At 39.2% G+C, this 13,998-nt stretch overlaps 1 protein-coding gene across 1 annotated transcript in view; it reads right to left on the bottom strand.

The window, feature by feature from the left end:
• The window catches only part of CRACDL (CRACD like), a 137,943-nt gene that overhangs the window by 51,371 nt on the left and 72,574 nt on the right, over positions 1–13,998 (bottom strand). Inside the window, exon 2 of the mRNA XM_047068873.1 lies at positions 8,281–8,360. Coding sequence (XP_046924829.1) covers positions 8,281–8,350 — 70 coding nt within the window. The 5' untranslated portion in view covers positions 8,351–8,360. The remainder of the gene's footprint in view (positions 1–8,280; positions 8,361–13,998) is intronic.

The following is a 13,998-nucleotide window of genomic DNA, read 5'->3' as shown; positions in this document are numbered from 1 at the left end:
TCTACACCCTACAGGGGCTCAAACTCATAACCCTGAGATCAAGAGTTCCACATTCCACCCACTGAGCCATCCAGGCACCCCTTTTCTGTCTACTTTCTTATGATTAATCTATCCTGAGCTGATATAATCTGCTGTTAAACTCATCCAATAAATTTCTAATTGTAACAGTTATTCTTATTTCTCTTTTTAAATAGTTTTTTAAGTTTTATTTATTTTGAGAGACAGAGAGAGCAGAGGAGGGGCAAAGAGAGAGGGAAAGAGAGACTCTCAGGCAGGCTCCATGCTGTCAGCGCAGAGCCCAATGCAGTGCTCGAACTCACGAACTATGAGATCACGACCTGAGTTGAAACCAAGAGTTAGATACTTAACTGACTAAGCCACCCAGGCGCCCCTTGTTTTTCTTATTTCTAAAAAAATCCATTTGATGGTTTTCAAATCTGGCATATAATTTTTTAAGTTATTTTAAATATTACAAGTTAAATTTACTCTTTTTGGTACACACAGAGCTGCATAATGATCTCAAGATACAGAATTATACCATCACCCTTCAGGCTGCCCTTTTGTATCCAAACCCTTCCCCGGTCTTTAACCCCTGGAAACCACTGATATCTTCTCTGTTCCTATACTTTTGCCTTTTCCAGCATGTCATATAGATTGATTCATACAGTATCTGTCCTTTTGATTCTGGCTTCTTTCACTCAGCACAACAATCCATGTAGTTACGTCAAGCAGTAATTTGTTCCTTATTACTACCGAGCCCTATTCCATTGTAGGGATGTACCACTTTATTTAAACATTGAGCAGTTGAAGGACATTTGGATTCATTGCAGTTTTTGGCAATTATGAATAAAGTTGGTACAGGTTTCTGTGTAAACGTAAGTTTTCATTTCTCTTAGGCAAATACCTAAGAGCAGGATCGCTGGGTCACAGACTAAGTGTATGTTTAATTTGATAAGAAACTGTTGAGGGGCGCCTGGGTGGCGCAGTCGGTTAAGCGTCCGACTTCAGCCAGGTCACCATCTCGCGGTCCGTGAGTTCGAGCCCTGCGTCGGGCTCTGGGCTGATGGCTCAGAGCCTGGAGCCTGTTTCCGATTCTGTGTCTCCCTCTCTCTCTGCCCCTCCCCCGTTCATGCTCTGTCTCTCTCTGTCCCAAAAATAAATAAACGTTAAAAAAAAAAAAAGAAAGATAAGAAACTGTTGAAATATTTTCAAAAGTGGCTGTACCATTTTGCATTCCCAACAGCAGTATGAGAGTTCCAGCTGCCCTGCATCCTCCAGCACTTGCTACTGTTGGATGTGTTGTTGTTTTGCTTTGCCATTCTAATAGATGTACAACAGTATCTCATTGTAGTTTTAACTTGCATTACCTAATGGCTACAGGTGTTGAGCACTTTTTCATGAGCTTATTTGGCATCTGTGTATCTTCTGGTAAAGCATCCTTTAAAACCTTTGCCTATTTTTTATTTGGGTTGTTTGTTTTCCTAGTGTTCAATTTTGAGAGTTCTAAATACAAGTCGCTTGTCAAGGGTGATTTATAAATATTTCCTCCCAGCCTTGGACTTGTCTTTTCATTTTCTTCTTTCTTTCTTTTTTTAATTTGAGAGAGAGTGTGTATATGAGCAGGGGAGAAGGGCAGAGGCAGAGGGAGATAGAGAATCTTAAGCAGGCTCCACGCTCAACATGGAGCCCAATGCAGGGCTCAATCCCACAACCCTGGGATCAGGACCTGAGTTGAAACCAAAAGTCAGACACTCAACAGAATGAGCCACTCAGGTGCCTCTGTCTTCTTGTTTTCTTTTTTCCTTCCTTCCTTCCTTCCTTCCTTCCTTCCTTCCTTCCTTCCCTCCTTCCTTTCTTTTTTTTTAATTTTAAAAAATGTTTATTGATTTTTGAGAGAGAGAGAGAGGCAGAGCACAAGAGGGGAAGGGGCAGAGAGAGAGGGAGACACAGGATCCAAAGCAAGTCTTTTCATTTTCTTAACAGGGTCTTTCATAGATAAAAAGTTTTAAATTGTACTGAAGTCCAATTTAGGCATTGAAGTGTTCTAAGAACTCTTATATAATTCCAGGTCACAAATATTTTCTGTTTTCTTTGAAAGGTTTAATAGTGCTGCATTTATGCCCTTGATATATTTTAAATTAATTTTTGTATCATCTGTGAAGTAGAGGTCAAAGTTCTTTTTTTTTTTTTTTACATTGGATGTTTAATTTGCTCTAGCACCATGTTGAAAAGATAACCATGCTGAAAAAATGTTCAACCATGTTGAAAAGATAATCCTCTTTCCCTTGAATCACTTTTGCATTTTTGTCAAAGATCAACTTACCACATTTGTATGGGTTGATTTTTGGACACTATTGTAGCTCTACACATCCACCCTTTTCATCAATATTACCACGCTTGGCTTCGTTATTGTAGCTTATGAGTAAGTCTTGAAATCAGGTAATGTGAGTCCTCCAATTTTGTTCTTTTCCAAAACTGTTTTTACTATTCTGGTTATTTTGCATTTTCATGTAAATTTTGAAATCAGTTTGTCAATGTTGGAAAAATATCCTGCTGGGATTATGACTGTTTCATCGTTACTCTTTCTTCTCCTCCTCATCCCTGCCAGGTTATTTCAAAGCAAATCCTCCCAGATACTATTATCACTTCATCTATATGGATTTGGCTTTGTCCTAAATAAAAAAATCTCTGACTTTTCATGGAAATTAAATAAATGATCACTGGTCAATATTCTTGCTGTAGATCACTGATCTGGGTCCAGCCTTCCACAGCAGACGTAGCAACAGTATATTCTACCCCACATGTACTAACACACCATTCTGCAGCTCAATGGGGGGAGAACTGACATTTTAGCAACACAACCGTCCAATCTGTAAATGTAGTTTTAGTCCGTTCAGGCTGCTATAATAAAGTGCCATAGACTGGGTGGATTATGAGTAACAGAAATTCATTGCTCACTGTTCTGGAAGCTAGAAGTTCGAGATCAGGGAGGCACCACAGTGGGCTTCTTTTGGGGCTCTCTTATAGGTTGCTGATTGCAACTTCTCACTGTGTCTGTAAGTGGCAGAAAGAAAGCAAGTAGCTCTCTGGTCTCTTCTGATAAGGGTACCAATTCCATTCTTGAGGGTTCCACCCTCATGGCCTAATTACCTCCCAAAGGCCCCACCCTCCTAATATCATCACATGGTGGTATTCGGATTTTAACATGAATGTGGGGACACAAGTATTCAGTCCACAACACACAATATATCACTCCACGTATTTAGGTCTTTGTTGACCTAGGTCTTTCTTTAAACAATTTTTTTTTCAGTACACAGATCCTGCATACATGTTGTTAGATATGTGCCTAAGTATTTATTTTTATTTGTGCTATTGTAAATTGTACTTTTAAAAATTTCAGTTTTATAGTTTTTCACTGCTAGTTATACAGAAATACAATTGATATTTGTATATTGACCTGTATCTTGCAATCTTGCTAACCTTGCTTAAGAGATCTAAGTACTTTTTTGATATTTTGTATAATCATGTCATCTGCAAATAAAGATAATTTCACTTTTTCCTTCTATCTGTATCCCTTTTACTTATCTCCCTTAGAGCACTGGCTGAGTGTTATGACACTTTTCATAGTTCTCTGTTCCTTCCAAATATTTTCAAACTTTTTAAAATTATCTTTAAACATAGTTACTATGCACAATTGCTTTATAGCATATATTTGATCATTCTGGTATTTGATTCTTTTGTGTATCTTTTATGTTTCTCTTGTTTCTGCTGTGTATTTTTTTATTAAAAATTTTATCCATTTATTTTGAGACAGAGACAGCGTGAATGGGGAAGGGGCAGAGAGAGAGGGAGAGAAAGAATCCCAAGCAGACTCCATACCGCCAGCGCAGAGCCTGATGCAGGGCCCGAACTCACAAACCACAAGATCATGACCTGGGCTGAAACCAAAAGTTGGACACTTAACCAAGTGAGCCATCCAGGCACCCCGTTTCTCCTGTGTGCCAGTTTGTTAGGGCTGTTGTCACAAAATAGAACAAACTGAGCAGCTTAAACAACAGAGGTGTATTGCCTCTCAGATCTGGAGGCTAGAAGTTTGAGATTAAGGTATTATTGGCATGGTTGCTTCCTTGAAAGGGCCGTGACATCTATTCCATCCTCTAACTTCTGGTGGTTTGCTGGCAATTTTTGACATTCCATGTCCTGTAGATGCCACCACCCTGATATGACTTCATCTTCATATGGTGTTCTCCTTGTGTGCGTGTCTATGTCCATATTTCCCCTTTTGATAACGGGATCAGTCACAGTAGGTTAGGGGCCCACCATATTCCAGTATAACCTTTTCTTAACTAACTCCATCTGCAATGACCCAACTTCCAAATAAGGTCATATTCTGAGGTGCCAGGAGTCAGGACTTCAATATATGACTTTTGGGGAGACCTAATTAAACCTAGAACATGCTGCTTCTCATTCATGGTGCCCTATGGCTTTATATATGTGGTTATCACTGACTGTGCTTGTCATGGAACTTTTTGAAAATATTATTTTCTGTAGTATTTTGAATCTAGGTAGAGGTACTGTTCTTCAAAAGAGATTGTCTGATTCGACAAGGTACTATAGTCACATCCAGTCTAGGAATATTAGCCAAGTTCAAGGGTTGAGATTCTCTAAATTACCTAAGTGATACAAACTCAAGCTACAAATCCATAAAGAGGTGCTTTACCTCTTATTCACACTTACTCTGATTTTATTGCTCCTTGGGCTCCCACCTTTGAGTCAAGAGGGTCTTCTGTTAGACAGCCCACCTTGTACAGACATGTACTTTGATATCTGACCCTTTCTCTCATCTATCACTCCATGAAGACATGAAAATGAAATTCAAAATTTCCAAGATTGATCAATGATCTGAGGGCAAAAGTGGTTTCTATGACCACTTATCTCTGCAGATCACCATTTCTCTTTCAATTCTGGCTATCTTATTTCTTACTTTTAAAAAGACTTTTAAGAGGTAAATGGTCTTACCTAGAATTTTTTCTCATTTTTTTTCATCATGATAAGTGATAAATTTTTTCTCATTTTATTTTTTTTTCCATCATGATACTCTTTTATCCACATCCCCTATTTCCTCCATCCCCTCTCCCACTTTCCCTCTGGTAACCATCAAATTGTTCTCTATAGTTAAGAGTCTGATTCTTGGTTTGTCTCTCTTTTTTCCCCCTTTGCTCATTTGTATTGTTAATTAAATTCCAGAAATGAGTGAGATCACATGATTATTTGTCTTTCTCTGTCTTATTACACTTAGCATTATACTCTCTAGCTCTATCCATGTTGTTGCAAATGCCAAGATTCCATTCTTTTTTATGGCTGAAAAACAGTCCACTGTATGTATGTGTGTGTGTGTGTGTGCACATATGTGTGTATATGTGTGTGTGTATACCACTTTTTCTTCATCTACTCATCTATTGATGAACACTTCAGCTGCTTCCATAGTTTGTGTATTTCAAATAGTGCTACAATGAACATAGGGGTGCATGTATCCCTTTGAGTTAGTGTTTTTGTGTTTTGGGAGTAAATACCCAATAGCGTGATTTCTGGATTGTAGGATAGTTCTATTTTTAATTTTTTGAGGAAGCTCCATACTGCTTTCTGCAATGGCTGCACCAATTTGCATTCCCACAAACAATGCAAGAAGATTCTTTTTTCTCTACATCTTCACCAACACCTGTTGTTTCTTGTGTTGTTGATTTTAACCATTCTGATAGGTGTGAAGTGATATCTCATTGTAGTTTTGGTGGGCATTTCCTTGATGACGAGTGATGCTGAGCATCTTTTCATGTGTCTGTTGGCCATCTGTATGTCTTCTTTAGAGAAATATCTATTCATGTCTTCTGTCCATTTTTTAACTGGATTATTTGTTTTGTGAATATTGAGTTGTATCAGTTCTTTACATATTTTGGATACTAATATTTTATCAGATATGTCATTTGCAAATATCTTCTCCCATTCAGTAGGTTGCCTTTTAGTTTTGGACTAAAGGAAAGGACTATTTCCTTTGCTGTGCAGAAAATTTTTATTTTGATGTAGTATCAATAGTTCATTTTTGCCTTTATTTCCCTTGTCTCAGGAGACATTTCTAGAAAAATGTCAGAGAGATTACTGCCTATGCTCGCTTCAAGAATTTTTGTGTTTTCAGGCCTCACATTTAGGTCCTTAATTCATTTGGAGTTTATTTTTTTTAATTTTATGATTTTTTTAGTTTATTTTCGTATATGTGAAGGAAAGTGATCCAGTTTCATTCTTTTGCATGTGGCTATCCAGTTTTCCCAACCTCATTTGTTGAAGCTTATCTAGAATTTCAAATTTTAAATGGGAAGGAGTTGACCTGAATAACTTAACTTACTATTGTTCAGAAAAAAAGAATATTTAATTTCTCTCTTTCTTTTTAAAAATTGATTATAGGGGTACTTGGGTGGCTCAGTCAGTTAAGAGTCTGACTTCAGTTCAGGTTATGGTCTTGCAGTCCATGAGTTCGAGCCCCACGTCAGGCCCTGTGCTGACAGCTCAGAGCCTGAACCCTGCTTCGGATTCTGTGTCTCCCTCTCTCTCTGCCCCTTCCCCATTCATTCTCTCTCTCTCTCTCTCTCTCTCTCTCTCTCTCTCTCAAAAGTAAAATAAACATTTTTTAAAAATTTATCAAAGGGGCACCTCGGTGGCTCAGTTGGTTAAGTGTCTGACTTCAGCTCAAGTCATGATCTCAAGGTCCGTGGGTTTGAACCCCATATCAGGCTCTGTGCTGACAGCTCAGAGCCTGGAGCCTGCTTTGGATTCTGTGTCTGCCTCTCTCTCTGCCCCTCCCCTGCTCACACTCTGTCTCTCAAAAATGAATAAATGTTAAAAAAAATTTTTTTTAAACCTGATTCTTCATGGTAGCCTCCATAACCATCCCAAACTAGCATTTATGGAGGTTGTTTCAGACTAATGACTAATGAAATGCTTCTTCAAAGAGTATTTTTTGTTTAAAATCAGAAATAATTCAGTATCCTGTAATATGAGAAATTTTAAAATTCCATTTTCTCTCTCAGGATTAATTTTTATTTTTTTATTTTTATTTGAGAGAGAGAGACAGAGAGTGAGACAGAGGGGCAAAGGGACAGAGAGAGAGAATCCTAAGCAGACTCCATGTTCAGCACAGAGCCTGATGTAGGGCTCTACCTCACAAACCTGGAATCAAGACCTACGCATCCACGCTCAGACCTAAGCCAAAATCAAGAGCCAGATGCTCAACTGACTGAACCACCCAGGTGCCTCCATCAGAGTTAATTTTTAAAACCTCACCTTATATTTAGGCTTATTTGGTGTCTACCAAAATGTGACAGAGGAAAAGTAGTTCTAATATGGAATAATAAGGAAAATCTACCTATAATATATGAAATAGACTCTTTAATGAAATTAGTATTTGAAGCTAAGGGTTAGCATCTAGGATTTAATATTATTGGAAGCTGTTCCCACTAAAGTACAACAAAGAAAATCACTACTAGCATTTTAACTTTATTTTTACTTTTTAGCATTTTAACTTTAAACAAGAAAGTGATGGAGATCTTTGTTACTGAGATAAGGGGAGTATAAATGGCTAACCTAAGAAAAAGGTACATTGTGGGGAGATCAAAATTTTTAAGGTCAATTTTGCAACTCTGTCTAGACAAATAGCAATTTATGGAAAACAGTGAACCAATTACCTAATCAGGTAACACTGAGAACATGTAATGAGATGATGGAATTTGGCTTGGTAGGGAGCCTGGTATTTAGCTTGGTAGGGGGTATAATAATGTTCTCTGAAGGAGAATCAAAGCCATGAAAGAGAGACAGCAAAGGCTCTGTCTTGATAATATTATTTCTTCTGCATGATCAGGCCATATCGTGCTTTTCCCAACATCCTACTGATTCTTTGGATGTTCTTGGATGATAAGTGACTCCATTGAATTGTTCCTCCTTGCTTTCAAGTCAGCCAAACATGGGGACGGATTTGCCTCCAGGAATGAGGAAAATGACTTTAAAACCTCCCTGTGTGTGACAGAGAAGCAAAGGAGTACTGCCCTGAGTGGCCTTAAATAATCTGGATGTGCTCTCCAGTCATAGTGAAGGGTGTGGGGTGTTTGGACACATTGTGAACTGAACCCCCACTCTCCACACACAGAACCCCAAAAGCTTGGCTCCATCAGCCCCTCTCCTTGCCCCATAATCAAACATGGGTTCTTCTCAGAACAGGGGAAGTGAGGGCCTTACCCGTGCTGTCCTCCCCAAGGCCTTCTGCAGCTTCTCGAAGCTTAATGTCCATCACCCTCGTGGAGATCATATCCAATTCACTAAAATCAAATGGAAATTCATGTTAAAAGGGACATGCTTAACAGAAGTCAACAATGAGTAAAATGGTTTTGGTGATTGCTTTTTGCCCAGGACCTCACCTGCACACACCCCATCAAAGACAGATTCCAGGGCAGAGTACAGGACAGTATAGGCCAAAACCATGCCCACAGCTCAAGATTAATAGCCACATAGGTGTTTATCTAATCACTGATCAGAGTTCATGGAAAACATTTAACTAGAAAAAATGCTTGACCAAACTATACAATGCAGATTTGATTCCTTTCCTTCAAAAAAGCTTTTTTGGAAATTGTTTTCTTCATGGGTGAAACAGATAAAGGAGATTAACAGTACACTTATCATGATGAGCACTGACCAATGTACAGAAATGTTGAATCATTACACTGTACACCTGAAACTAATATAACTCTGTACGTCAGTTATACCTTGATGTTTTTCTCTTATTCACTGTAAAAAGTACAGAGAACGAAAATCATCCATAATCCCACCTTAACCAAGGTTACTCCAATTAATGTTTGAATTTCCTTCCAATATTTTTGTCTACACAGATATGTGTGTGTACATGCACATATATACCTTGTTAGGAAGACTGACTTCCTGGTTTTCTTATATCATATCATTAAAATTCTTCATAAGTGTTAACTGTAATGGCTATGAAGTATTTCCATATAAAGCTGCAACATCATCATTAATTTACATTGAGTTTCTTTTCTGAACTTTTTATTATGAGAAATCTCAAACAGATACAAAAATACAGAGAATATATAATGAACTTAACATATTGTCACTCTTGTTTCATTTTTACACCTTCTCCCCCTCCCACTCCCACAAGGTTATTTCAAAACAAATCATCCCAGATATTATTATCATTTCATCCACATAGTTCCATGGTTTCTTCCTAAATTAAAAAGCCCTGACTCTTCATGGAAATAAAGTTCAAGCTGTGTCCCTGCCTCTTTCATAGTTGACTTTAAAACAGTGTCCTCTACCCCAACATACTAACTCACCATTTATATGGAAAACTATTTCTTATTGGCAGTTACTATGAATCCTCAGACTTTAAAAGGGGGCTCAAATATCTAACTAACCAATTAACATTTAGCACTTGTACACAGCACATAATGGAAAATAATAGGAGAAATACAAAGAAAATATTTAACAGAGCAAAGGACTCATTGGTTTTTGCCAGAGTTGGGTCTAACATTTAGGTCTTTAATAATAATGCCAAAATGTCCATCTTCTGACCGGCCAATTCCTGAAAAGGTGAACAAAGCTCCACTGGCTTTGTTTCTTAGTTTGCATATAATTTAGCTCCCTAAAAATATCTGGTCAACAGAATCAAAGGAAAAAAACCCAAATGATCACCTCAATTGATCCAGAAAAAATATCTGACAAAATTCAACACCCTTTCATGATAAAAATGCTAAAAACAAAATAAAACAAACAAACAAAAAACAAACCCAGGAATAGAAGGAAACTCAACATAATAAAGGCCACATGTGGCAAACCCACAATGAACATTATCCTCACCAGCGAAAAACTGAAAGCTTTTCCTCTAAGATCAGGAAGAAGACAAGAGTACCTCTCACCACTTCTATTCAACACAGTACTAGAAGTTCTAGCCAGGGAGATTAGGCAAGAAAAAGAACTAGAAAGCATCCAAATTGAAAAGGAAGAAATAAAGTTAAGTAAGTCTATTCACAGATGACATGATCTTATATGTAGAAAACCCTGAAGACTGCCCCTCCCCCATACAAAAAACTGTGAGAACAAACTGAGGGTTGATGGGGGGTTGTGGGGGGAGGGTGGGTGATGGGTATTGAGGAGGGCACCTTTTGGGATGAGCACTGAGTGTTGTATGGAAACCAATTTGATAATAAATTTCATATTAAAAAAACTGTTGGAACAAATAAATGAATTCAGCAAAGTTGCAGGACACAAAATGAACACATAAAAATCAGTTGTTTCTGTACACGGACAATGAACAATCTGAAAAGGAAATTAAGAAACAATTCTATTTACAATAGCATCAAAAAGAATAAAATACTCAGGAATAAACTTAACCAAGGAGACAAAAGACTTGTACACTAAAAACTATACACAGTTGTTGAAAGAAATTAAAGATACAAAAAAAAAAAAAAGGAAAGATATCTCATGTTCATGGATCAAAAGACTTAATTGTTATGATGTCCCCAAAGCAGTCTACAGATGCAATGCAACTCCTAGCAAACTTCCTGATCCCATAATGTCCTGCTGTTCTCTGATACTATGATGGGAGCAGGGGGAAGAAGCTACCACGGCATTTGAAAGAAGAGGCAGCAGAGAAGGAAAAGCCGGAAAATGTCAGAAGTAATAAGGAGAGTGAAAATGGTAAGAGTTGCTTAAAAGTAGCCAATGATTACCCTCGGTGCCATTGTTAAGGCTGCCACTGAACTGGAAAATACAAGAGCAAGAGCTTTCTACTACTTGAATTTGGAGTTAACCACAACAATTGTAATTAATTATCAAGCATGTAGTGTATCATTTGAGTTACTTCATTTAATCCTCAGGAATCTTTAGTATTCACATTTTGGGATTGAGAACATATATCAAATAAGCATATTAACTGGTTTAAAGTAGCAAAGCAGTATACACCAACCTGTATACTCGTGTGACTGTTCATCCACCAGGGGCAGACACTTTTGAGGCCTGGGGACACAGTGACAGGTGAGATCGATGTGCTCCCCTGCCTGTTGCAGGTGCTGACCCACGAAGGGGAGAGTCCTGAGCTGTCCTCTGAGGGGCTTACAGGAAGCTAGGAAATCCAAAGGACATGAGTATCCACCTGAAATGGCTCTGTCTGTCAAGCAGCTCCTGTGCAGGAACATGCCAGGGCCCAGAAGCTAAAGGGGCCTCAGGAGACCATCCACTGGGTCTTAGTTTGGGGGGAAGGGGTTTGAGGCTGTCATTTTATGTCTACTGTCACTCTTGAGAAGTCATGATGTGCAGGTTTCTGTGAGAGTGCGTGCACATGCCCCACGGGTTGGGGTACACAGAAGGGCGCCACATCCCACTGAGTGTGGAGCAGATCTAGATGCTCACACTTGCTTCTGCCTGGCTTGAATGATGTGGCTGTGATGAAGTGAAACAGGGCAGAGGTTCAGGAGTAGGTGGGAGGGGAGAGGCCCAAGAGAATGACCCGGTCCTCACCCTGCTGTAAGGCACATCCTGGTGGGGCCCAGATGCAGACAGCACTACCAGATGCCAAGGCTGCTAATGGACTGATGGAGGCAAAAGTCACTCCACAGATGAAGGGACCACATGGGAATCAGGCTCACCTCACATGAGAAGTTTTAAAGCCTGCTCATATTTTCTGTTCCAAACATCTTCAAACCAATAAGAATACAATATAGTACAGAGGAAAAGGGCAAAGCCTGGGACATTAGGCAGTCCTGGGGTTGAAGCCTCACTCTACCACATACCAGTGCTGAGCCTCAGTTTTCTTATATACAAAATGGGGATAGTAATACTTTAATTAAATGGACTGAGAACACAGCACACACAAGCCCTTGCTGAGAACAGCTGTCAGTTTCTGAAGCTTGTTCCTCACTGCATGCTTATGTAAGTCTTTGCATAAATGTAGATAAGAGCACACACAACCAGCACATCTGGTAGCAGGTGAGTTCGATTCTGTCTCACGAAGATAGTCTCCTTATGCAAGTAGCTCATTTTAGAGCCAACTTTATCAGTCAAAGATCAAGACACCTGGATTCCCAGATGACACCTGTGCTTCCCAAAGTCCTGTAGCCTGAAGGACCATGTAGAGCAAGGTGAATCAAACCACTGCCAGGTAACTGGTAAGAACACACTCCAGGCCACAGAGGAATGTCTGCCCTCTGAGACTGTGGAGTGTGCAGACCTAGGACATCCTCTTCATTGACACTCCAGGGGGAAACATTCCACAACCGTCACCATGGAATGTCTTCTCTACTGGGCCCAAGGACTTGCCCTTCTAAACACACAACCTCCCCCACCCTCCCTGTAAAATTCAATGACAAGCCAGAAGAAGGAAAACCATAATGAGAAAGGCAATGTGGCGAACACCCCATAACTCCCAGCACCCCTTCTGCTTGAACTCAAAGTTCAAGTCAGGTTACCCCAACACCCTCAACCTTAGCTTTCTTTTTTTTCCCTTTAAAAAAATGTTAATTTTAGTTAGTTAACATACAGTGCAATATTGGTTTCAAGAGCAGAATTCAATGATTCATCACTTACAACACCCAATGCTCTTCACAAGTGCCCTCCTTAGTACTCATCACCCATCTAAGGGTACCCATAGTACCCTCCGTTTGTTCTCAATCATTAAGAGTCTACTGTGTTTTGTTTCTCTCTCTCTCTCTCTCCTCTCCTTTTGCCTCTTCCAATATACTCATCTATTTTGTTTCTTAAATTCCACATATGATGAAATCATACGGTATTTGTCTTTCTCTGACTGACTTATTTCACTTTCACTTAGCATAGTACATTCTAGCGCCATCCATGTTGTTGCATTAGGCAAGATTTCCTTCTTGGTGGCTGATTAATATTCCATTACATATATTTAAATTTATTTATTGAAATTCAAGATAGTTAGCATCGTGTAGTATTGGTTTCAGGAGTAGAACCCAGTGATTTATCACTTACATACAACACCCAGTGCTCATCCCAACAAGTGCCCCCCTTAATGCCCATCACCATCTGGCCAACCCCCCAACCCACCTCCCCTCCAGCAACTCTCAGTTTGTTCTCTGTATTTAAAAGTCTCTTATGGCTTGCCCCCTCTCTGTTATTATCTTATTTTTCTTTCCCTTCCCTTATGTTCATCTGTTTTGTTTCTCAAATTCCACATATGAATGAAATCATATATTTGTCTTTCCCTGACTAACTTATTTCACTTAGCATAATATAATCTCTAGTTCCATCTACACTGCTGCAAATGGCAAGATTTCATTCTTTTTCATTGCTGAGTAGTATTCCATTGCGTGTGTATCCATACAGGTGTGTGTGTGTGTCTATACACATACACATACACACACACACACACACACACACACACACACACACACACATCTTCTTTATCCATTCATCAGTCAATGGACATTTGGGCTCTTTCCATAATTTATCTATTGTTAGTAATGCTGCTATAAACATTGGGGTGCATGTGCCCCTTTGAATCAGCATTTTTGTATCCTTTGGATAAATACCTAGTAGGGCAATTGCTGGGTCATAGGGTAGTTCTAATTTTAACTTTTTAAGAAACCTCCATACTGTTTTCCAGAGTGGCTGCACCAGTTTGCATTCTTATCAACAGTGCAAAAGGGTCCCCCTTTGTCCACATCCTCACTAGCATATGTTGTTTCCTGAGTTGTTAATTTCAGCCTTTCTGACAACCAGAAAGGAGTGGCAGGAAATATTCAATGTGTTGAACAGGAAAAATATGCAGCCAAGAATCCTTTATCCAGCAGGGCTGTCATTCAGAATAGAAGGAGAGATAAAGAGTTTCCTAGACAAACAAAAACCAAAGGAGTGCCTTACCACTAAACCCGCTCTGCAAGAAATTTTAAGGAGGGGGGGCACTCTTAGTGGAGGAAAAAATAAGAA

Source organism: Lynx rufus, unplaced genomic scaffold (assembly GCF_022079265.1).
Source record: "Lynx rufus isolate CCGP_SWC_20201006 ecotype Redwood Valley unplaced genomic scaffold, mLynRuf1.p SCAF_8, whole genome shotgun sequence".
Lineage (NCBI taxonomy): Eukaryota > Metazoa > Chordata > Mammalia > Carnivora > Felidae > Lynx > Lynx rufus.
This window is presented reverse-complemented; position numbering and strand designations above follow the sequence as displayed.